General features: G+C 43.3%; 1 protein-coding gene across 1 annotated transcript; it reads right to left on the bottom strand.

The window, feature by feature from the left end:
* Positions 1-18577: 18577 nt before the first annotated feature.
* Positions 18578-22527, bottom strand: LOC145035034 (BTB/POZ domain-containing protein At1g50280-like). Its single transcript, XM_078983604.1, has 3 exons — positions 22284-22527; positions 21104-22210; positions 18578-19215 (listed from the first exon to the last, which is right to left on the bottom strand). The coding sequence occupies exons 1-3, from the start codon at positions 22344-22346 to the stop codon at positions 18703-18705; spliced, it is 1683 nt and encodes a 560-aa protein (XP_078839730.1). The 5' UTR covers positions 22347-22527; the 3' UTR covers positions 18578-18702.
* Between the last annotated feature and the right edge of the window lie 2181 nt (positions 22528-24708).

Raw genomic sequence — 24708 nt, 5'->3', positions numbered from 1 at the left:
AGTTGCTGCTGTTGTTCATACTACTCGCTGAGTCCACTCAAAAGACTCGCCGATTCCATTCAGATCTCCTTACATGTAGAGGACTTTTGAGTCATGCATGTAACATCCGGATTTTACCAGGTATAATGTAAGTTTAATTGTGTTATATTGTGAGAGGGACTCGGCGAGTTGGGGCTCAGACTCGCCGAGTAGGGATGCGGGATTGATCGAGGGTGCGCACTTGGACTCGGCGAGTCCAGGGTATGGACTCGGCGAGTCTGCGCTGTGTTATGAAACCCTAAATCTCCGGGTTTGTGGCCTATTTAAGGGGCCTTATGGCCGTCATCTGCGCTCACCCAACCCCCAGAGAGTGTCCCTAGAGTTCTTGAGCGTTTGTGAAGGAAAGAGAGCCAATCTTGATCTTGTGTGTGTTGTTTAGCAAGAAGAAGGAGGCCCTAGGCATTTTGATCCGTACACACACGTTTGGAGCTTGACATTTTGATCTTGGGATTTTGTACTATTTTGTTGAATAATTAAAAGGGGTGTTTCTATGAATATTGATGGAATTATGTTTTATAAAAATCGAAAAAATTTGTTTGAAAAATTAGTGTTACAAATTGGTATCAGAGCCTTGGTTTGAGGGATTCGGGTACACCTTCGGGGGTATTTGAACTCAAACTGAGGAAATAAAGAGATATTTTCAAAATAAAAACCAAAATTTTCTAAGAGTAAAGGGTTTTCCAGGAAGAAACGTGTGTACGATCAGTCAGCGCCCGAACGGTGAATTCCCAAAATATCTTTTGTTATGTAATAACTATTATTGTGATGTGTGTGCATGCTAGAGTAGGCTAGGTATTGCTGATAGGGCTAGAGTGGCCTGTTTTGTGATGCCTTAGCTTAGGGAATGGTGAGCTGCTATGAGACGCTGAGAGTAATTAGGTAGCAGCTAGGGTTTTGTGTGAGATCTGTTCAGAGAGATTTAAGTATAATAGAGTACCTGGGAACTGGGATCCGAAGAGGACGATTTGGGGTGTGTACCGAGACGGTGCGGACAGTAGTATTGGGCCCATACTACTAAAAGCACCGGAGCGGTACACAGTTCAAATAAGAATCTGGGGATGCCAAGAATCAAGGAGGGGTGGATTGTTGAATGTAAGAGTGTTCGAGTGAATTCTAATTATCGCATGTTGTATTTCAGAGGTTGATCATGGTGAGGACACGACACATGCCGGAGGATGCCGGATCTAGTGATGAGGACATTCGACAGATCATTCATGAGGAGGTGGCTGCGGTCATCAGAGCCGAGATACCAGAGATGTTCGGGTCCATTAAGACCGCTTTGATTGAGACGTTTGACGAGCGCTATGCCGCTCTTTCTGAGGCTGCGGTTGCAGCAGCTACCGCAGCGATTGCTGCGGCAAGACCCCAGGGAGGTGATGCGATGTTGTTCAGGGAGTTCAGCAACACCAAGCCACCAGAGTTTGATGGTACGCAGGACCCGGTGGCAGCTATGAGGTGGATATCTGATATGGAGGGATGCTTCTTCACTTGCTCGTCCCCTGAGCATTTGAAGGTTCGGTTCGCGCTGAACCAGCTTCGCTTGGGAGCGAAGGACTGGTGGAAGTTTGTGACTGTGCATTTCACACCGACTGAGCTTTCGGCAGTGACCTGGGAGAGGTTCACTTCCATGTTCCGAGATGAGTATGTTCCTCAGGTGGAGAGGGAACGTCTGGCACAGGAGTTTCTGACCCTCAAGCAGGGTACCGAGTCAGTTACAGCGATTACGAGGATGTTTCAGGAGAGGGCGATGTTTTGCCCTGAGCACGTGTCCACCGAGCAGGCACGTATGAGCCGTTATCTGAGCATTTTGAGGCGGGATATTCGGGAGTTCGCTGCGAACTCCTCGTACCGGACATTTGCCGAGCTTCAGGCAAATGCTCGGAAGAGGGAGATTGAGCTTGAGACTCAGGCCAGGGAGGAGGCGGAGTCTATGGGGAGGGATCGGCGGCCGGCACAGTCCCAGCCGGCAGCCAAGCGGGCCAAGCCCGCTGATCCCAGACCCGGGAGCCAGAAGGGCCGCACTTGTGGGAAGTGCGGCAAGGGTCACGATGGCGCCTGTCGGGCAGGGTCTTGCTACAAATGTGGCAAGGAGGGGCATATGGCTAAGGACTGCCCCAAGGGATTTGCAGTGTGCTTCCACTGCAACCAGACTGGACACCGGAAGGCGGAGTGCCCGCTGCTGCGTGGGGCATCTCAGGGGTCTGCTCCCGCCGCCATCAGAGCTGCTGCTGCAGAGAGTCGGCCCGTGAAGGCCGAGGCACCGAGGGCTCGGGGTAGAGCCTTCCAGCTGACTGCGGAAGAGGTCCGCGCTGCACCCGACGTTGTGGCTGGTATGTTTCCTTTTCATTATTGTTTATGGTGTTGAGATATTATGCTTATATCATGCTATGCTTAGGTACCTTCCTTGTGAATTCTGTACCTGCTTTAGTGTTATTTGACTCGGGTGCGAGTCGATCTTTTGTGTCCTTGGCATTTAGTCAGCGTATCAGTGTTAGTCGTGGAGTATTGAGTCGGCCCCTGCGGGTTTCCATAGCCGCCGACAGAGTGATTAGTGCTACAGAGGTCTTCCGGGGATGTGTATTGGAGATATTCGGGGTCGAGTTTCCGATCGACCTGATTCCGATTGCGATGGGTGATGTCTGTGTTATAGTGGGCATGGATTGGTTGAGCCGATTCGGTGCGGTTATCGATTGCGAGCAACAGCTGGTGACTATACGAGATCCTAGTGGGGGAGTTCTTTCAGTATACGGCGAGGGTACACGTTCTGGATCAGCCTTTTGTTCGGCTGCTAGGGCGAGGCAGTGTTTACAGCAGGGCTGTAAGGGTTATGTAGCGTATGTGATGGATACGCGAGTGATCTCCGAGAGCCCGAGCTCTGTGGAGGAAGTTCCGGTGGTGCGGGAGTTTCCAGATGTATTTCCCGAAGAGTTACCAGGTGTGCCTCCCGCGAGGCAAGTGGAGTTTGGTATCGATTTGGTTCCGGGGGCCGCGCCTATTGCTAAGGTGCCGTATCGCCTTGCGCCTCCAGAGATGCAGGAGTTATCCTCTCAACTTCAGGAGTTGCTGGGGAAGGGGTTTATTCGGCCGAGTAGCTCGCCGTGGGGAGCACCCATCTTGTTTGTGAAGAAGAAGGATGGCTCGCATCGCATGTGTATTGATTACCGGGAATTGAATAAGCTGACGGTCAAGAACCGTTACCCGCTACCGAGGATCGACGATTTATTCGATCAGCTACAGGGAGCATCTTGGTTCTCCAAGATTGATTTGAGGTCGGGCTATCATCAGGTGAGAGTGCGGGACGAGGACGTCTAGAAGACAGCATTCAGGATGCGTTATGGGCATTATGAGTTTGTGGTGATGCCTTTTGGGCTCACTAATGCCCCGACTGTGTTCATGGACCTCATGAACAGGGTATGTCGGCCGATGTTGGATCGGTCGGTGATCGTTTTCATTGATGATATTCTGGTATATTCGAGATCTAGTGAGCAGCACGAGGAGCATTTGAGGGAGGTGCTTGGGGTTTTGAGAGCGGAGAAACTTTACGCAAAGTTCTCCAAGTGCGATTTCTGGTTACGGGAGGTCCAGTTTCTGGGACATCTCGTTAACCAGAAGGGGATATTGGTCGATCCGGCCAAGGTTAACGCAGTGATGAGGTGGGAGGTGCCGAGGTCACCTTCTGAGATACGGAGTTTCCTCGGGTTGGCAGGGTATTATCGGAGATTTATTAAGGATTTCTCCAAGATTGCGGTTCCACTCACCAGATTGACCCGGAAGGGTGTGGCATTTGCATGGGGTCCCGAGCAGCAGACCACCTTTGAGACGCTTCGCCAGAGGTTGTGTGAAGCTCCAGTATTAGCCCTTCCGGAAGGTATGGAAGGTTTTGTGGTATTCTGTGATGCATCGATCCTAGGATTGGGAGTGGTATTGATGCAGAAGGGTCATGTGATAGCTTATGCATCGAGGCAGTTGAAGCCTCACGAGACGAGGTACCCCACACATGATTTGGAGTTGGGGGCAGTGGTGTTCGCCCTCAAGATTTGGCGGCACTACTTGTATGGAGTTCGTTGTACGATTTACACGGACCATAAGAGTTTGAAGTACTTGATGGATCAGCCTAACCTAAATATGCGGCAGAGGAGATGGTTAGACGTGGTCAAGGATTATGATTGTGAGATCTTGTACCACCCGGGCAAGGCTAATGTGGTAGCCGACGCGTTGAGTCGCAGGGCGGAGAGTACTCCCCTGCGAGATGTATGTTTGAGATTGACCGTGATAGCTCCAGTTCTGGACGCCATTCGTGGGGCTCAGGCCGAGGCCGTGCGTCCGGAGATGCAGAAGAGAGAGCGGGTTGTTGGGATGGTTTCTGAGTTTATATCGGATAGTCGAGGCCTTATGACTTATCAGGGCAGGATTTGGGTACCGTTTGTGGGCGGTACCCGTACCACATTGTTGGAGGAGGCTCATAGATCGAAATTTTCGATCCACCCCGGGGCCACGAAGATGTATTTGGACCTAAGGAAGGAGTATTGGTGGCCCTGTATGAAGAGGGATGTAGCATGGTTTGTCGAGAGGTGTTTGACCTGTCGAAGGGTAAAGGCCGAACACCAGAGACCGCATGGAAAGTTGCAGCCATTGGAGGTTCCCGAGTGGAAGTGGGAACAGATCACTATGGACTTTATCACCAAATTGCCGAGGACTGCCAGAGGAGTTGATGCAATTTGGGTGATTGTGGATAGATTGACGAAGAGCGCTCACTTTCTTGCCATCAGTGAGAGTTCTTCAGCAGAGAAGTTGGCGGAGGTTTACGTGAGGGAGGTTGTATCTCGGCATGGGGTGCCGATCTCGATTATTTCAGACCGCGATGTGCGTTTCACTTCCCGTTTTTGGAAGAAATTTCATGAGGAGTTGGGTACTAAGTTGCATTTTAGTACCACATACCACCCCCAGACCGACGGTCAGAGTGAGCAGACGATACAGACACTCGAGGACATGCTTCGAGCTTGTGTATTGGATTTTGGGGGTAGTTGGGACTCGTATTTGCCTTTAGCGGAGTTTTCCTACAATAACAACTATCATTCGAGCATTGGTATGCCGCCCTTTGAGCTGTTATATGGTAGGAGGTGTCGGACTCCCATATGTTGGGGAGAGGTTGGGCAAAGGGTAATGGGCAGTACAGAGATCGTGAATCAGACGACAGAGCAGATACAGCTGGTCAGGCAGAGGTTATTGACCGCTCAGAGCCGACAGAAGAGTTACGCGGATAGACGCCGGTCCGAGCTGGAATTTCAGGTCGGCGACTTTGTTCTCCTGAAGGTCTCTCCTTGGAAAGGAGTGATCCGGTTCAGGAAGAGGGGCAAATTGGGACCCCGGTTTATTGGCCCGTTTCGTGTGATCGCTAGGGTAGGCCGGGTAGCCTATCGGCTGGAGTTACTAGCAGAGTTGGGACAGATTCACAACACTTTTCATGTATCGCAGTTGAGGAAATGTATAGCCGATGAGTCGGCAGTGGTTCCACTTGAGGATATTCAGGTTGATGCGAGCCTGAATTATGCGGAGAGACCAGTGGCTATTAGGGATCGGAAGATCAAGGTTTTGAGGAACAAGGAGGTACCTCTGGTATTGGTTCAGTGGCAACATCGGAAGGGATCAGAGATGACCTGGGAGCCGGAGGGTATGATGCGGGAGCAGCATCCGGAGCTGTTTTAGAGCGGGACTTCGAGGGCGAAGTCCAGTTCTAGTGGGGGAGAGTTGTAACATCCGGATTTTACCAGGTATAATGTAAGTTTAATTGTGTTATATTGTGAGAGGGACTCGGCGAGTTGGGGCTCAGACTCGCCGAGTAGGGACGCGGGATTGATCGAGGGTGCGCACTTGGACTCGGCGAGTCCAGGGTATGGACTCGGCGAGTCTGCGCTGTGTTATGAAACCCTAAATCTCCGGGTTTGTGGCCTATTTAAGGGGCCTTATGGCCGTCATCTGCGCTCACCCAACCCCCAGAGAGTGTCCCTAGAGTTCTTGAGCGTTTGTGAAGGAAAGAGAGCCAATCTTGATCTTGTGTGTGTTGTTTAGCAAGAAGAAGGAGGCCCTAGGCAAGAGGAAGCAAAGGAGGTTGCTATTTCGTGGATTTGGAGCTTGGATCATCACTCTAGAGGTATTATTTTCGGACCATTTTCTGTTTGGTGAAACTTGATGCAAGTTAGGGCTTAATATGATCATTTATGGGGTGATTTGGTGCCCCTTTGGTTCCCTCTTTGAGTTGAGACCATGGATCTGGATCCATAGAGGTCCAGAGGGCCTCACTCATCAAGTTTTATGGGTGGAAATGGAGTCCTTGGCCTTGTGTTGAAGTAGTAGAGTCAAAAACATCATTTGTGATCATATAGAGGTTATTTATGCATCAAGATTGTGACTTTACGTGCTAAATAAGCATGGGGGGACTGGATCTATGGAGTAGTGGACTGGATCTGGCCTTTAGAGCAAGATTGAGTCAGTGCATGGCACGGACTCGCCGAGTCCGAAGAACAGACTCGGCGAGTAGCTTGAATGTTGCACGACCACTCAGCGAGTGGCCTCGTCGAGTTGGGATGAGTGAACTCAGTGGGTCAAGGGGGAGTCAGGATGGACAGGTGGACCGAGTCAAACCGGACTCACCGAGTTGTTCTTGAGACTCGGCGAGTTGAGTCGTGGTGGCCCCACAACTCGTGCCAGGTGGAACTCGTCGAGTTGGGAGGGGATGCTCGACGTGTCAAGAGAGGATTCCAGGGAAATTGGTGAATGCGCTCAGACTCGCCGAGTCGCTATAGTGCACTCGCCGAGTCCGGTCAAGTTGACCGTTGACCAGCGTTGACCTAGATTGTCTTGTTATGGTTGTTGGGTTATGAGCATTCTAACACTCCTAAGTGTACATGCAACCCTAAATACCTTGGATCTATGTTTTCTCTATTATACATGCAAATATGAACATCCAAGGTATTATCCTAATCTAGCATACAAAACTATCAATATAACAAGATAGAATACATACCTCTTTGATGGTGCTTGTCTTCATGAAGCTTGAGTGCTTAGTGCCTCAAGTGTGACACCTCAAATGGTTCACACAACACCAAATACACTTGGAATAACTTGAGAGAAACTAGAACACTTCATGAAATCGGTTAGCCCTCTCTAGAATAATCTAGTGACCGATTTTGGGAAGAATAATATCTTTATATAGTGTTACAATTAGGGTAAACCCTAATTGTCATGACTTTCCATTTCCTTGGATCCATGGGTTCAAATACACCATGGAGCATCCATGGAGCATCATATGGGTTTTGGCCCAACTAGATAATCCATGGAGCATTAGCCCACTATATAAGTATGGATGATTTACACAATCAACCCATATATTTAATTAGTCTTCTTTTGATCACTTAATTAATCCTAGATTAATTCTTGATCAATACTAATTAAATAATCTTATTATTCTTATTATTAATATACTAGAACTTATAATATATTAATAACCGTAAGTGTCTTATTTCTCTCATTATAGTCTATCCAAGTGCATGATGCCATGCAACCCAAATGGACCATGCCGGGTCGGGTCAAGTCTTACCAATTATAGTTATGGACTTAGACATTAATCCAACAATGGTATGGTCAACCCTAGTTGGGAAAGTGTTAATTAGAGATGTATTGTGCTATAGGGGGACTTCAGCTCGGCAGATCGAGTGTTTAGCGATTTCAGGGTTGCGGTTTACCGAGACACGCGAGGTGAGTCTTCTCACTATACTTTACCTTGAGTAGGTAACCAAAGTTATGTGATAGAGTATTTGTATGCTATGTATGTTATGTGTTGTACTGCATTACTTTTATGTGTTTGATGCTGTGCATGTTTACAGAGTTAGAACCGGAAGGTTCACAGAGTTAGAACCTGAGGGTTCACGGAGTTTGGGTGCACGGACCCACAGAGTTATAGCCTCGAGTGGCTAATATGTGTTATATGTAGTATTTTGGGAAACTCACTAAGCCTTGTGCTTACAGTGTTGATGTTATTTGTTTCAGGTACTAGTGACGACCGTGGGAAGGCGCCGGCTTGATCCGTACACACACGTTTGGAGCTTGACATTTTGATCTTGGGATTTTGTACTATTTTGTTGAACAATTAAAAGGGGTGTTTCTATGAATATTGATGGAATTATGTTTTATAAAAATCGAAAAAATTTGTTTGAAAAATTAGTGTTACAATGCATGGACTCCAACCTGGAGATCTACCCTTCCCAAGGCTATTTCTCACGTAAATTTGAAAACTTTACGTGTAGAGAAGGAGATCTAGGCAAAATACACCATAAACTAGGGTTTAAGGCAAAGAGGCTCCATAATCAACTCAAGGGCTGATACTTTATGCTTCTCAAGACCATAATAGGCTTAGATCTGAAGTAGCAACTTCAGATCTGGCTTCTAACTCAAATGAATAACATTATGGATAAAAAAAGCCCCAACAACCACACATAGATCTAGGTGCAAAAAGGGTCCAAGAACTAGTTTATTACCTCCAAATGCTCAGAAATGTACTTACAATCCCAGATCTATAGTCCTTTCTTGCTCCTCCAAGTTCCTTCTTCCTTCTCCAAGCTTTGATGCACCCTTCAAGGCAACAAATGGCTCAAATTATGGATATGGCGGCTAGGGTTTGGTGTTCTAGGTTAGAGAGGCAGTAAAGGAACCCTAGGGGAGAGAATGAGGCGTTTAAATAGGCTCCAAGTCCCGATTTTAAGTTTTTCCTCGCACAGACCAGACTCGCCGAGTCCCCTTGGCCGACTCGCCGAGTCGGTCACTTACTCCTCGACCCAGATCCCGGTCGGACTCGCCGAGTTTCTCCTTGGACTCACCGAGTCGCCCTTTAAAATTAGGGTTTTCTTTCCTTTCTTGGCCTTCCAGACTTTGGGTGTTACACTTTTATAAAACATTACTTAAAACATAATTATCAATCCATATGATAACCATAGTATTAATTTCCAAAACACATGTTCATTATCAGAGTAAAACATTCCCAGGCTGTCTAATATATGGTGTGTGCCATGCGATCACCCCGAGTTCTTCCCTTCGCTACCGGAAGTACCTGAAACCAAAACTGAAAACCGTAAGCACAAAGCTTAGTGAGTTCCCCACCCTAACACATACCATGCATAACCACATACTGCACATATTGGGCTACACTCGCTATTCTGGGCCTCGCCCGCTACAACGGCCTCGCCTGGCTTCGAGCCCCGCTCGGATACAGATTTGTTTAACTTAGGCCTCGCCTGTCATTGGGCCCCGCCCGGTAAAAAATAATAGCAAACAAGCATATAACAACACATAAGCTAACATATACTCAAAGATCCTGTCCTGAGGCATCGCCTATCTTGGGCCTCGCCCTTGTCCTGCTACCGATGAGTCATGGAACCCCATCCACGCCCTTACTGATAGTGAGACACGGGCCCAACCCACACTCACTCTTTCCCTAACTTGGGCCTCACCCCTGTTCTGCTGCTAATGAGATGTGGAACACCATCTACACTCTGCTATTGGTGAGATACAGGACCTCGCCCACACTCACCCCCTACCAGGCACATACATGTATCACACATACAATAAGTATAAACTATCATATAAACCATTCCTTGGGCACCTGCCCGCTATCATTGGACATCGTCCTGAATATCATACTAGCATAATGTGCCTAGGGCTAACCCCCGGGTCTTCCTACTCGTATCTACATGGGCTGGCATGGTGGCCTTAGACTCATTCACACAAAGGGAAACTCACCTGCTCTTGCTAAACTTGCTGATAACCCCTCTAGCTGCTGCCCGACAACTCTTTGAACTCCCATTCCACTAGCTCCCCGAGCTGCCAATATCAATCCAACACTTAGTCTAACTATCCCCCCAAAAGTCAACTAAGTCAACTCTAGTCATAGCCAAGTCCTGGTCAAGGTCAACCTTCCAGGTCAACCTTACTAACCGAGTCTACCTGCTGACTCGCCGAGTTCACCGATTTCCATGTCATGACCTGTCCAACTCACTGAGTCCCCACCCAACTCACTGATCCGAGTCTTAAATCGAAAGGGTTTGGGGTTTCGCGACTTGACTCGCCGAGTCCAAGAACAGACTCGCCGAGTCCAAGGCAATCTTCAATAGACTCGTCGAGTTGTTCTTTTAACTTGTCGAGTTCCTGCCCAACTTCATCCAACTCGTCGAGTCCACCCATGTGACTCGCCGAGTCGCTCCAATTCTTAATCCATACAGTGGCTTTTCGAGCCATGCATGGGCTCCAACTCATAGATCCATACTCCTAAAGCTCAATCCTCATGTAAAGTTGCAAACTTTACGTATAACTAAAGAGATCTTGGCTCAAAACACTCTAGGGCTAGGTTTAGGGACAAAAGGGCTTCACCAACTACTCATCTTCTAATGCTTTATGACATATTGGACCATCCCAACACTAGATCTGAAGTGGCAACGACATATCGAGGCCGCAAACTCGAATTGGGTCTCAAACAACCATAAAATCCCCAAATCTCATAACAAAAGTAGATCTAAATGCAAAGGAGGGAAGATAGCAACTTATTACCTCCAAGATAAACACAAACTAAAGTAGATCCCGGATCTTCACCTCCCCTTTGAAGCAACCTTCTTGATCTTCAAGTTCCTTTCCAAAGTTTCCTTCCTCCAAAGCTATTTCTCCTAAATGATGGAAGCTCACACGAAATCTAGGATTTACAGGTTCTCTAGGATGATAAGGAGGCTGAGGGAGGGACATAACACCCATTATATAGGATACAACTCCCGGGATTAGGGTTTTCCTCATTCAGACCAGACTCGCCGAGTCCCCTTAGCCGACTCGCCGAGTCGGTCACTAACTCCTGAACCCGGATCCCACTCGGACTCGCCGAGTTTCGCACTGGACTCGGCGAGTTGACCCCTTTGACTTAGGGTTTTCTTTCCTTCTTGGCCTTCTTGACTTTGGGTGTTACAACTCTCCCCCACTTAAATAAACTTCATCCTCGAAGTTTGCTATGGCCCACCGCCTGCGATCTGCTTCCAATACCCTACTATTAATCCAACACCCGCTGCCTACCTTCGCTGGCCTTTCTCCCGGTCCTCATGAAGAACATTAATCCTTGCGGATAATAATAATCTCGTGTCAACCCTGACCCTGAACATTCTGGAAACACAACTTACTCAAACGACAATCCTTCTGGTACTAGCCGAGTACTGTATTTGAACCCATAGGGGTTCACCCCCTCTTTCCTTGTGCATTTTTTTGCCTTCCTAAGGCGATGCTCCATAACCAACTATTTCCTTTATCATTGTGAAGGTCCTATCCTTCACCAAATCCATTCCTCCCGCTACCTCCATTACGGGTCATTATCGCCAGTATCCATTGGGCTTTTCTTTCTACTATACTTTGGTGTCGAGCACCCCACGATCCACTAACTGAATTCCACCTTAGACTGCTTACCAACACTGCTACTGATTGAAAATTTCTGTTATTCCTTATCTGCCTTCCGGATGAACTGAGACCACCCTGGTCCCTACCAATCTATCAATATCTGGATTACCGGCTCCCACCGGTCGCTAGTCCTAGCACAACTCCTAGTCGCTCCCAGCGACTTTCGAAGACACTTTGACTATCTATAACTGCTCAATCTATTCTGCCATTCAGGCACTACAATCCTGGGATCCTCGATCCCCTATCCGACACTACGGTCCCTAACAGGTCTCACCTGTGCTATTAAAATTCACGGGCCTCGCCCACGGGTCTCACCCAACCATACTACTGAGCAACCCTACTCTCAAGTCTCACCTATACTGCTACTCTCATACGGGCCTCGCCCATGGGTCTCACCCAACTACACCCTGGAGCGGCCTCTCCCAAGGTCTCACCTCACTAGGGCGATACAGGCAACTCCCTACTATTCTCATCCACTACCCATTCCTGATCCCTTTCTGATCACTAAGAGATAAGGGCCTCGCCCCAACTCCGCTAACGAAGCTACTATGGAATGCTACGGCTTACCTGCAGTCTTACATCACCTTCCACCACTGACCGCTGCTGGAGGAAGTTGCGGCTCTCCCGCCGCTCTACCATGCTTTAACCGGGATTCCCAACCACGTACTAACCATCGAACGTTGTACTACTTCTTTTCCTTCTCAGAGATCGCGTACTCATTCTGGACCTGCGTGCTTTTACCCTTGAACACTCGGAGGATTCTCCCCCACTTCGATCCTGCTTACCCCTCGCTGCTCAATGCTCGAAAAGAAAACCCAATGCTTGCTACCAATCCATAATCAATCTGCTGAGAAACCACAAGCTTACTATAGCTAGGGATCTAACCAGTCCATTTCTGAAACTATACAGCTCCGAACTAGCGAGACATACCAAGTCCTTCCCAGTCATGCTACAGATAATGCATCCTAAGCATCCTTGTCCGATAGAGCCCATCCCTTAATCACTATTCAATATCCAAGGTATGCAGATGGCATATAACTTGATCACAACAAGCCACACAAAATAAAATACTCATACCGATAATGATGAAGAACCATAACAATATAATCATGCGCAAATAAAAGAACTAAAAACGGAAGTCACATACTTGCAACGTTCGGCGCTTCTCGCGTCTCCAGGGTAGTCATTTGAAAAGCCCTGCCTCCTACCGCAGGCGCCTCCGTGCGGCCCTGACGGGCGTCTATGATCCTCAAAGTTGTAGGGGTAGGTGCCATCACCCATCCTGCCGAAAACAAACTGGGACACTGGGCCTTCTTGTGGCCCCGCTGGTTGCAGTGAAAACATATCAAGTTGGATTCCTATGTGGTGGTAGCAGTACAATCCCTGCTAAAATGAAGAGTCCGACCACACTTGAAGCAGCCAGACTCACCACCGTTACCACACCTACACGAGCCCCCGTGCGCCCTGCCACGCTTCCTGCACCAACTGCGGTCCTGATAATCCCTCGATCTCGAATCCGATCCCTTGGGACTTTTGCCCGAACCCTTGAATCTCATCCGGCTTCCTCTTTCGAATCTGCTCCAAATCAATCTCTCTCTCTCTCTCTCTCTCTCTCTCTCTCTCTATCTCGCGCGATCATATCCTCCAACGTTTTACAGCTGGACCTGCTCACAAACTGCCTGATTTCATCCCTCAACATCTCATGGTATCGGGCCTTCTTCATCTCCTCATCTGCGACATACTGCGGAACAAGAAGGGTCCTCTCCCTGAACTTGGCGGTGATCTCCGCCATAGTCTCAGTGGTCTCCGTCAAATTCTGAAACTCCCGTGCCAACTGTTGCACCTCAATAATTGGCAAAAACTCCGCCCTGAACCTGGATGAAAAATCACCCCATGTCATCGCGTCCAACGCGTCATCATCACCCAAAGCATGACCAATATCTTCCCACCAATCCCTCGTTCTGTCCTTCAGAAGATAGGAAGAGAGTCTGACCTTGTCCCCCTCGGGACACCGGCTCGTACGTAATGCATTGACAACATCAGCCAACCATCTGCTGCTAGTGATGGGGTCCCTAGCCCCATGATAATCTGGTGCCCGGCAAGCCCTGAACTGTCGAAATGTTAAAGTACGCGCTCCCATCAAACCCATCATCTCGATACGCAAGGCTCCCAACCTCTCATCCAAAATCTCCAATATACCCTCCTTGACCGTGCCAAAGATCAAAGGAGTCTGGTCTAGTATGTTGCGCATAACCTCAGCTGATATCAACTCCCTCATTCGCTCCTCGAGCTGCTCGACTCCTGAACCCGAGCCTGATCCCTCTCCGGTGCCTGATCCGCTCACTGGTTTCTCTCGCAACGTCACCATGCTAAAAATATAACACAACCACTATCAGAATACTTATCACTACTGCGAGACCGAACACACGCACTACTAGGTTCACGGTCTTGTTTCGACCTTTCCCGAATCGAGTACGGATCCTCTGCTTTCAGTAGTACGGGCCCATACTACCTTCCACATCTATCCGTACTTTCCTTAAGAACTGCTTTGACTCCATCAGGTCCCTTTTCTACTACTACTGCTCCCAACCCTACCTCATCCTAGACTTGCCCTAGGGAAAACTCTGACTCAAACCAAACCAGTCCTCAGCTGCTGAAGGACTCCTTGTGATGCCAATTAACCATTACCTGGATACCATCACATATGACGAGGCTTAGATAATCCTTCGAGTAAAAGACTCGTCCCTACAACGATTGGACTCAAACATGAGCTGCGCAATAGGGCCAAATCTAGCACTCTGAGATTATTCAACCCTGATCACATGTGACATGATGTATCCACCTAATGACTAACTCCCATCACTCGGAATCCCAGAATGCACAAAGCAAGCAACATTCAGAAAAGCGGAAAAATCTAACTATAACATACTCAAGCAATCATAATATCATACCAAGAATCTGTACTAGCATGCAACACAAACTCATAATCTCAGGCATAACCTAAACATGCTATCCTACTACTATCTAATCAACACTATCATACAACTCAAAGCACATATAACAAGCACATAAGACATCCTCCCTAGATCCTTAGTCCTAATCTAGCATGCTGTTCTATTAACTGATAATCATAACATAAACTTGTATGGGTATTTTGGGGTACTTACTTGATCTCGGCTGATTGCATGCACCACATCGTTTTCTCTTATCAAAATTCTTTTCTTTTTGAATTCTTTTTGCTTTTCTAAAACTGTTTTATTTCTCAAAACTTTCTTTTTACAATCTGTCTTTTCATTTTGAAAACCTTTATACTAATCCTCAGTTTGAGTTCAAACACACTCGAGAGCATGTCTGAATCCCTCAAACCAAGGCTCTGATACCAACTTGTAACGTCCCAAATTTCAAGACTAAAAATTTCTTTTATAAAACATTACTTAAAACCTAATTATCAATCCATATGATAACCAGAGTATTAATTTCCAAAACACATGTTCATTATCAGAGTAAAACATTCCCAGGCTGTCTAATCTATGGTGTGTGTCATGCAATCACCCCGAGCTCTTCCCTCCGCTGCCGGAAGTACCTGAAACCAAAACTGAAAACCGTAAGCACGAAGCTTAGTGAGTTCCCCACCCTACCACATACCATGCATAACCACATACTGCACATACTGGGCCACGCCCGCTATTCTGGGCCTCGCCCGCTACAACGGCCCTGCCGCTCCAGGCCTCGCCTGACTTCGAGCCCCGCTCGGATACATATTTGTTTAACTTAGGCCTCGCCTATCACTGGGCCCCGCCCACTAACATATAATAGCACATAAGCATATAACAACACATAAGCTAATATATACTCACAGATCCTGTCCTGAGGCCTCGCCTATCTTGGGCCTCGCCCTTGTACTGCTACCGATGAGTCATGGAACCCCGTCCACGCCCTTACGGATAGTGAGATACGGGCCCAACCCACACTCACTCTTTCCCTAACTTGGGCCTCGCCCCTGTTCTGCTGCTAATGAGATGTGGAACACCATCCACACTCTGCTATTGGTGAGATACAGGACCTCGCCCACACTCACCCCCTACCAGGCACATACATGTATCACACAGACAACAAGTATAAACTATCATATAAACCATTCCTTGGGCACCCGCCCGCTATCATTGGACCTCATCCTGAATATCATACTAGCATACTGTGCCTAGGGCTAACCCCCGGGTCTTCCTACTCGTATCTACATGGGCCGAAATTGTGTCCTTAGACCCATTCACACAAAGGGAAACTCACCTGCTCTTGCTGATAACCCCTCTAGCTGCTGCCCGACAACTCTTTGAACTCCTGTTCCACTAGCTCCCCGAGCTGCCAATATCAATGCAACACTTAGTCTAACTATCCCCCCAAAAGTCAACTAAGTCAACTCTGGTCATAGCCAAGTCTTGGTCAAGGTCAACCTTCCAGGTCAACCTTACTAACCGAGTCTACCTGCTGACTCGCCGAGTTCACCGATTTCCATGTCATGACCTGTCCAACTCACTGAGTCCCCACCCAACTCACTGATCCGAGTCTTAACTCGAAAAGGTTTGGGGTTTCGCGACTTGACTCGCCGAGTCCAAGAACAGACTCGCCGAGTCCAAGGCAATCTTCAATAGACTCATCGAGTTGTTCTTTTAACTTGTCGAGTTCCTGCCCAACTTCATCCAACTCGCCGAGTCCACCCATGTGACTCGCCGAGTCGCTCCAATTCTTAATCCATACAGTGGCTTTTCGAGCCATGCATGGGCTCCAACTCATAGATCCATACTCCTAAAGCTCAATCCTCATGTAAAGTTGCAAACTTTACGTATAACTAAAGAGATCTTGGCTCAAAACACTCTAGGGCTAGGTTTAGGGACAAAAGGGCTTCACCAACTACTCATCTTCTGATGCTTTATGACATATTGGACCATCCCAACACTAGATCTGAAGTGGCAACGACATATCGAGGTCGCAAACTCGAATTGGGTCTCAAACAACCATAAAACCCCCAAATCTCATAACAAAAGTAGATCTAAATGCAAAGGAGGGAAGATAGCAGCTTATTACCTCCAAGATGAACACAAACTAAAGTAGATCCCGGATCTTCACCTCCCCTTTGAAGCAACCTTCTTGATCTTCAAGTTCCTTTCCAAAGTTTCCTTCCTCCAAAGCTATTTCTCCCAAATGATGGAAGCTCACACGAAATCTAGGATTTACAGGTTCTCTATGATGATAAGGAGGCTGAGGGAGGGACATAACACCCATTATATAGGATACAACTCCCGGGATTAGGGTTTTCCTCGTTCAGACCAGACTCGCCGAGTCCCCTTAGCCGACTCGTCGAGTCGGTCACTAACTCCTGAACCCGGATCCCACTCGGACTCGCCGAGTTTCACACTGGACTCGGCGAGTTGACCCCTTTTGCTTAGGGTTTTCTTTGCTTCTTGGCCTTCCTGACTTTGGGTGTTACACTAGTCTAGGGTTCTTCCTTTTTGCTTTTGGATTTTGTGGGTCTAACTTCATTAAAGAGATCCTACTTTAGATCCTTCGTCCACTGCAATCACTGGCATTCATATGATCTCAAGTAAGAAATGAAGAGGTTAGTATGTTCTTTCTTGTTGTTTTTAACATTCATTGCTATAACTAGTAAAACCTAGATTTAGGATACATACACACTTAGATATATCTTTTGATTATTTATGTTGTCTTAAGATAGTGTATTGATGCTAATAAAACCCAACAACATGGTCTATTAAATATTCGCGAACATTGTTGTGCGTATCTTTACTACATATTTCTATAACTCTCAAGAAGTATTGTGGGATACCATATACAAATTGTTTACTTATAAGAAGTTCATCGTTCGGATTATATATACAAATAATCCGACCTTTCCTTTTAGTACTACATTGTGTAATATGATATAAGAATACATTCTCTTGGTTAATTTTTCTTGACCCCATGCTTGTGCCTAATGTTCACTATGTTTCATAGGGATTCCAAAATCTCATTCCACATCCTTCCTTGCCGATTCTTACTCTACTTCAAACAATTTTTTTTATCTCATAGATATAGGCATGCTTTGACAAATGCATCGTACGTACTCATGATATATCACATTAACAAGTTAATACTCATGTATGTACTGATTTCTATTCACTACAAACAAAAAGTTTGGTGTTTTTCCTGTTAAAATACCATTGCATATCAACAAATCATTAAGAACGTCTATGCCATTGTTTGGTCATACAACGACAAAGAATGTGTGTAAAAACCACAAAACTTGTGACACCATTGCTTCTAGCATTATATTCGACATTCCATGATCTCCTTGAGTGAATTTACCTCATAATTTATTGGAACAATTTCTTATGTCCAATGTGCACAATCAACGTTCCAAGCATTATTAGGAAACTCTATGCTGCTTTATGTCCCTCAAAGAAATGTTTAACAATATTTCTTGTAGATTTCCGCAAATATATGTTATTGTAAAGCTCTATAATATATTAACAAAACAAATATGTATATTTCCATGTTGTTCTCTGAGACATATTCAAATATTCATTTGTGGCGTCCACATCCCATCTCAATTTAAAGAAATTGTAATTCTTTTCCAAATCATTAGCTATATGTATGTATATTTGTTTAGTCAAATGGAATCGTCATTTGAATGACATGTGTTCGTACAAACAATTATCGTCAAAGTAATCATGTATTAGAAGTTCGTATGTAGTTGAATGATCTTGTTTACTATAGCTTCAGTCTTTCTGACATCCAAACTTTGTGCTTCTTGATCGAGAATGGTGCCTACAACTTTAACGAATGTGGTAAAAGCATCTCATTGTATGATAAAGAAGAAGATGAAGAAATTTATATCTTTCAGTTGTTTGTATAATGTTTATGAAAACAGAAGAAGACTGAAATGTTTGTGTGAAAAATAATAAAATGTAAGGGTATTTATAAGGTTATTTTTATAAAAAAATTAACAGTAAAAACATTAAAGAGGTGATGTGACATGCGTACCGTAAAGCCTAATGGAAAACCATTTGATCAAACCCATATTTCAAGCAATTAATATACATAAAATCACGCTCATAACATATAGCTTATACACTTCAAAAGAACAAAAAAAAGGGGATTCAAAAAATAAACCGTAAAACCTCCAAAGGTTCAACACAATCTTGGCAATGGTCTACCATGAGACGAACTAGAGACCATGATCCGATCACCCTTAACCATTTTTGACATCTGACCTTTCATCTCCCTGCAAACCTTCTCCAATTCCACCACTCTCCATTGCATCTTTTGCAGGTTCAATTTCACCACACCATCAGGATCAACGTCTTTGTGGTCGTACCTTGAGCTGCTTTTCGAGGTATTTTCTGCAGAGTCATAATGAAGATGGTCCTTGGCATCATTGTTGTTATAGAGAACCATGAGTTCCCTGCTGCTTTTGGTTAAAGGGGTGTCATGATCATGGTCGTTTACGTAGGAATAGTCATTATGGTCGCTGGTGTATGCACTTGGTATGTTCGAATGCTGTGAAACAAGCGCTTGGACTGCTACTCTTGGTGGGATCCTAGGGTTTTTGGCTAGGTCTTTGCATGCTTCCAAGCTTAGCTTCTCGTAGTTCAAGCACCTACATAGCCTTGATCTTTCTTCCAACGATAGACATGGATGCGACTGTGAATTCAAACTCTTTTTGTTATATACAATCGGTAATTAATTAATACCTCACAAATCATGATTCTGAAGAATAAAGACACGGTTAACCAATAATCAATCTTTGTTTAAACTTATACTATATGAAATAGATTTTTACGCATTCAATATCATTTTGGATGTATGAAACAAACAGTACAGTTATAATAAATGAATTTGTCTTGGTTATAATAAAAGTTAAAAATCATATATTACAAGAATATTCACCCGTGTCATCCTTGGAAGGATATGTGGGGCCACGTGGAAAATCATAAAGATACCAAAGTAAAAAAGGTAAATAGTACTTAGAGTTGAGCTGAGATAGGGTGCAGTAGGGTACATACACAGCAATCATGTGGCCGTCCACTGGATTCTGGTCCATTTACTAGTTGACACAGACAAAGTGCATGCCTGCATCGTCCTACACCTTTCTCGCATCATTTTTTTATTCCTTTTTTCACGTTCTATGTTTTTTTATATATATAAATAAATAATTAATCTTACAATATAACTACTACCCCGTGGTTAAAGCATATAAATAGCAAAAATAAATTAACGTATACAATAGTACGCACATTAGTACTAGTTGATAGTACTTTACAGGCTTAAACAAAGGGGGTATCGATTTGAGCCATCCATGAAACCGGCTGAGCACTAGAAGATATATATATATATATATATATATATATATATATATATATATATATATATATATATATATATATATATATATATATATATATATATATATATATATATATATATATATATATGAGTTTTATCTTTTATCAGGTTTAGACAAATATGCTATTTTATGGTTCAAGTGTTGAATATGACATAGCAATAGATGGACAGAATACAGATACAAATATCGTTTTATCTGTAAATCCAAATCTTATAATTCTGATAGACTATTATTTGATGAAGAAAGGGCCAAAATGGCAATAATGCATCCCTAGAGAATAATATTGATAGATGAGATAAAACGTCCTCAAATGACTTGGAAATATAAATTTGAATATGGTAGGGTCCATAATAAATAGTATTTCCCTTGAGCATAGGTTACTATTATAATATTCTTAATTTTTTTGTTATAGAATTACAAATTTGTTTTTTCAATTAAGTATTTATAATAATTTAAGTATTCGTCAAAAATACAATGACGGTTGATAAAATACAAAATAGAAAAATTTGGTGTATCCCAAATTCCCAATTCTCAATTAATGTTAACAGTTATATATATATATATATATATATATATATATATATATATATATATATATATATATATATATATATATATATATATATATATATCATTTTTAAAACAGAATCTTAAAAACGTAGTGCTTTAATTGCAAATAATTATATTTTGATAAAATAGGACAAACATGTAAATATGATTTAATGTGTTTTATGGCTTTATACTCAAAAAAAGGAAATAGACTTATTTTGTCATATCTCTTGTAGTTTATGTTTTGTCTCCATGTTCATAGCCCCTATATATATTCATCCATTCAAAGGCATCTATTGACTTTCAGATACATAGCAAGATTCAATCAGTTAACTAATACAAAATCAAGAATATTATAAATAATGACATTGCATTTCAATGATATATATAATGTTCAAGCTATAATTAGGTTTAAATTACTTAATTAAATTACTCTATTATCTTCTAAAAGAATACATTTTTAATTAGGACATCATTATTGTGACAATTATAAGTTTATGACAACCATCACATTAACAACAATCCCAAAATTCCATGTATCACAAAGACAGATATAAGTAGAAGATTTTTGCAGATATTTTATTCAAGTAAGTTAATTGTGAGTAGTTTACGTGGGTAATTAAATGAATTAATTACCTCAAGATATATATCAATGGCTTTGTAGACACCATCAAAGCAATCTCTTGCACAATCCGGTAGACTCTCTGCAACCCCTAAAAACTTTGATATTTTCAAGTTCTGATCAGGTGCAATCTCCCCCAAATATTTATCAATTAACCCCCCAACCTTTTTCATTCTGTCCAAACACCCCCCCTCAACTTTATTACTCTCTCTTATCAATCTTAAAACAAGATTCACATCATACACACCACTTGATCCATTGTTACTCACCAGCAAATCATCCACTTTTGCTTGATCAAGAACCCCGCCGATCAATCTCTCTAACCCACCTCTACATTCTCTGCTCAAACCAAAACCCGAAACAATTCTTAATACCCAAAATAACCCTCTACAAGAAAATGCAGTTTTCCCCATTAGAATCACCCCATGAACTGCTGTGTCCGCAAGACCACCATAGTCGCACTTTGAAAAGGATTGAGTTTTTGATTGAGATGAGGTTTTTAGGTAATGGAGGAGGAATCTTGTGACGACAAGACTGTTGTTTTCAATGCCGTAAGCACCTAAGGCTTTTACAAATCTTTCTATTATGGCTGGGGGTAAAATTGCCATATCATCAAACCACCATAGACCTTTGCTAGATGAACAAGATGAGAGTCGTAACAAAGTACTGGACTTTACAGTACTGTCTGGTGAAGATGAAGAAGATGAAGATGGGAACAAAATGGTGGAATCTGAGTTTTGGGTAATTTTGATGATGAGAGTGGAGATGAGTTTTTCGATGATACCGGAAGAATCTGCGTAGGTGATGAAGGGTGCGCAATTCTTGAGACAGACGATGACGTCAGTAATAGACCAGTCGAACATCCGGTTGAAAACTTCGGTGGTTTTGGGCAAGAGAGTGTCGTTCATGGCTAAGAAAACAGCACAACAATGGAGGAGAGAGACGTTGGATACTGAGATATTGATTTCGCCATTGTTGTAGCAGAATCTTGAAAACAGTTCAAACCCATCTGACCCACCAGGGAAACCATTGATCTCGATTCCAGTTTTTCTGATCTGGGTTTTTCTCTTTTCTTTCTTGATGATCTTCCTTAACTTCCCCGAGAATCTTGATATCGTTTTCTGCATGAAACCCTAATCAGGTACCGAGAGATTTAAAAAAGAAAGAAGGAGAAGAAGTGATGGTAATTGGTACCTCGTGGAGATAGAATGTTTGTTGACCATTGATATGGACCTGCAAATCACAGAGTTCTGCCATGGCTGCTTGCAGCTAGTTCGCATTGAATGTGGAAGTGAACGAGTTCTACTCAATCCATGGGTGTTTTTTTTTCTTATTTAGGACCACATCAATTATAGGAATAATGACTCACGAGAGTATGCGTTGGCCAAAAACAAGAGTATATCCTTGTAGCACATGTAGGATTGCTTTGGCAAATATGGTGTACGCGCTATAAATAAACTAATATATATCCAAATGTTTTTGAGTCACGGATTGAAGTTTGTAATTCAATTTAGGGTGATTTCAATTTGTTTCGAATTTAAGATATAATATAACCACACAACTGGGAATTATTTTAATCATTGTCCCGAGGAATGAATGGGTAGAAATATGGATTTTTTTAATCTATAATAACTTTCAAGATATCAAGTTGAGTCTTTTATCTTCACTCACGGGTGGTGATCATGGTAGGTTAAGTTAATAGAATAGATTGGTTTTATATCTTTGCTAATAGAATAGATTGGTTTTATATCTTCTTGGTTTGTGGCTTGTGACCTAGTGGTCCGGCCGGTATGAGAAGTTTGATGAAAAGATGTTCTATGTAAAGGATGCTTGAATTAGCGGTTCAAAAAAAATGCTTTAGTTAATTACATGTATCTCCTACTACATACCAACTACTAAAACCAACTAATATCGGGTGCCTCAAGAATGGCCACCCGAACGACTAAATATGAAAAAAAATATTGGTAACTCGACAATGTTCGATTCTGGACCAATGAGAGGTGGTATATGATGGTTGTGACTAGGGATGAGCATAAGTGAGTACCCGCCTCATTTAGTGAGAGCTGGAACCGGCGGTTCCTAGAAAGTTAGAACCAGAATCGGAACCGCGCTAGGCAGTTTTTAAATGTTTGGAACTAGTCACGGAACCGGCGGTTCTGGTTCTTGGAGCGGATAACCCAGTTACATTAATTTTGTTATCTTTTGTTGATAAAACCGCAATTTAGTTCGATCCAAATCAAATCAATTCGGACCAAAGACGGACAAAATAGAATCAATATATTCTAAACCGGTCTAAGTAACACACACACACACAGATATATATATATATATATATATATATATATATATATATATATATATATATATATATATATATATAAACCGGTTCCGGCAGGTACCTAACGGGTAGTTTCGAAAAAACGAGAACTGGAACCAGAACCAGAACCACTTAAGGCAGTTCCATAACTTTAGGCACCTAAAGTGGTTCCAGTTCCAAAACCGACAGTTCCGAGGCGGTTCCGGTTCTAAAAGTGGGTACCCAGTTCTGATGCTCATCCCTAGCTGTGACCCCACCTGATACGACCTTGTGACACCCTAACAGACTACCCGGATGAAGAACCTGGCCACTCTTGTGGGCCGACAAACTAGTTTGGTGAACCAACCAAGGGTTCCAATTTAGTGATCTGATTTGGCCACGTTATTTTTGACTATTTTGGTCTTCTTGTTGGTCATTTTATGAAACATCTCTCAATATGGTAGTTTTTAAAAGACTTATAAAATCATTTGATTTGAAGCAACAAGTTTAAAAAGTACCGAATAAAGGTCCATACCAAAATAATAATTCTTAGTTTCAAAGAGTAAGGTTATGAAAATTCAATATCATAACATAGTTCAAGTTCACCGTACAAGTCGTGGCCTTTAAAATCTCATCGTTATTTTCTACAAATGTCCTCTAACTTCTTCAATCTTAGCACATATCAAAGTATAGTTAGGTAATAGAATATCTATTTAAAATATATGAGGTTGACTTATTTAAAACAAGTAATTATGGCAATCATTACAGTCAATTCAAATTTCCAAAATCAATTTAATAAAATCAACTGAGATTCTAAAGATTCAACAATCTAGACCCAAATCAAAGTCATAAGTCAAAGTCAAAGTCAAAGAGTATAAGAACCCACATACTATAGACCCAAATCAAAGTCATAAGTCAAAGTTAAAGAGTATAAGAATCCATATACTCAAATCATGTTCCGATGATAATGCTTAATAAAATAAATTCAAAAGAAATCCAATAATACAATAAATAAACAGGATAATACTGATGGGTTTATAGCACTATAACATCCCTATGGTGCACATACAACCCTAATGCTTTGGATCTAAGTTTTCTCAAGTTATACATGTAATAAAATTATTCAAAGCATGAAACCTACAACTAGCATACAACTTTGATATTTGAAACACAAAAAGTAGTTAGATGAATATCTCTTTGTTGTAGCTTATAATCTTTGGCCTTTCAAGAGCTTAGTACATCAATTGTGATACCTCTAATAAGTCACAAACACCAAAAGCAAATGGAGAATAATGAGAGATAGGCTAGGAGGCACAAAAAAAC

Source organism: Lactuca saligna, chromosome 3 (assembly GCF_052625555.1).
Source record: "Lactuca saligna cultivar CGN05327 chromosome 3, ASM5262555v1, whole genome shotgun sequence".
Lineage (NCBI taxonomy): Eukaryota > Viridiplantae > Streptophyta > Magnoliopsida > Asterales > Asteraceae > Lactuca > Lactuca saligna.
Note: the sequence above shows the minus strand (reverse complement) of the source record. Positions and strands in the feature narration are given on the sequence as shown.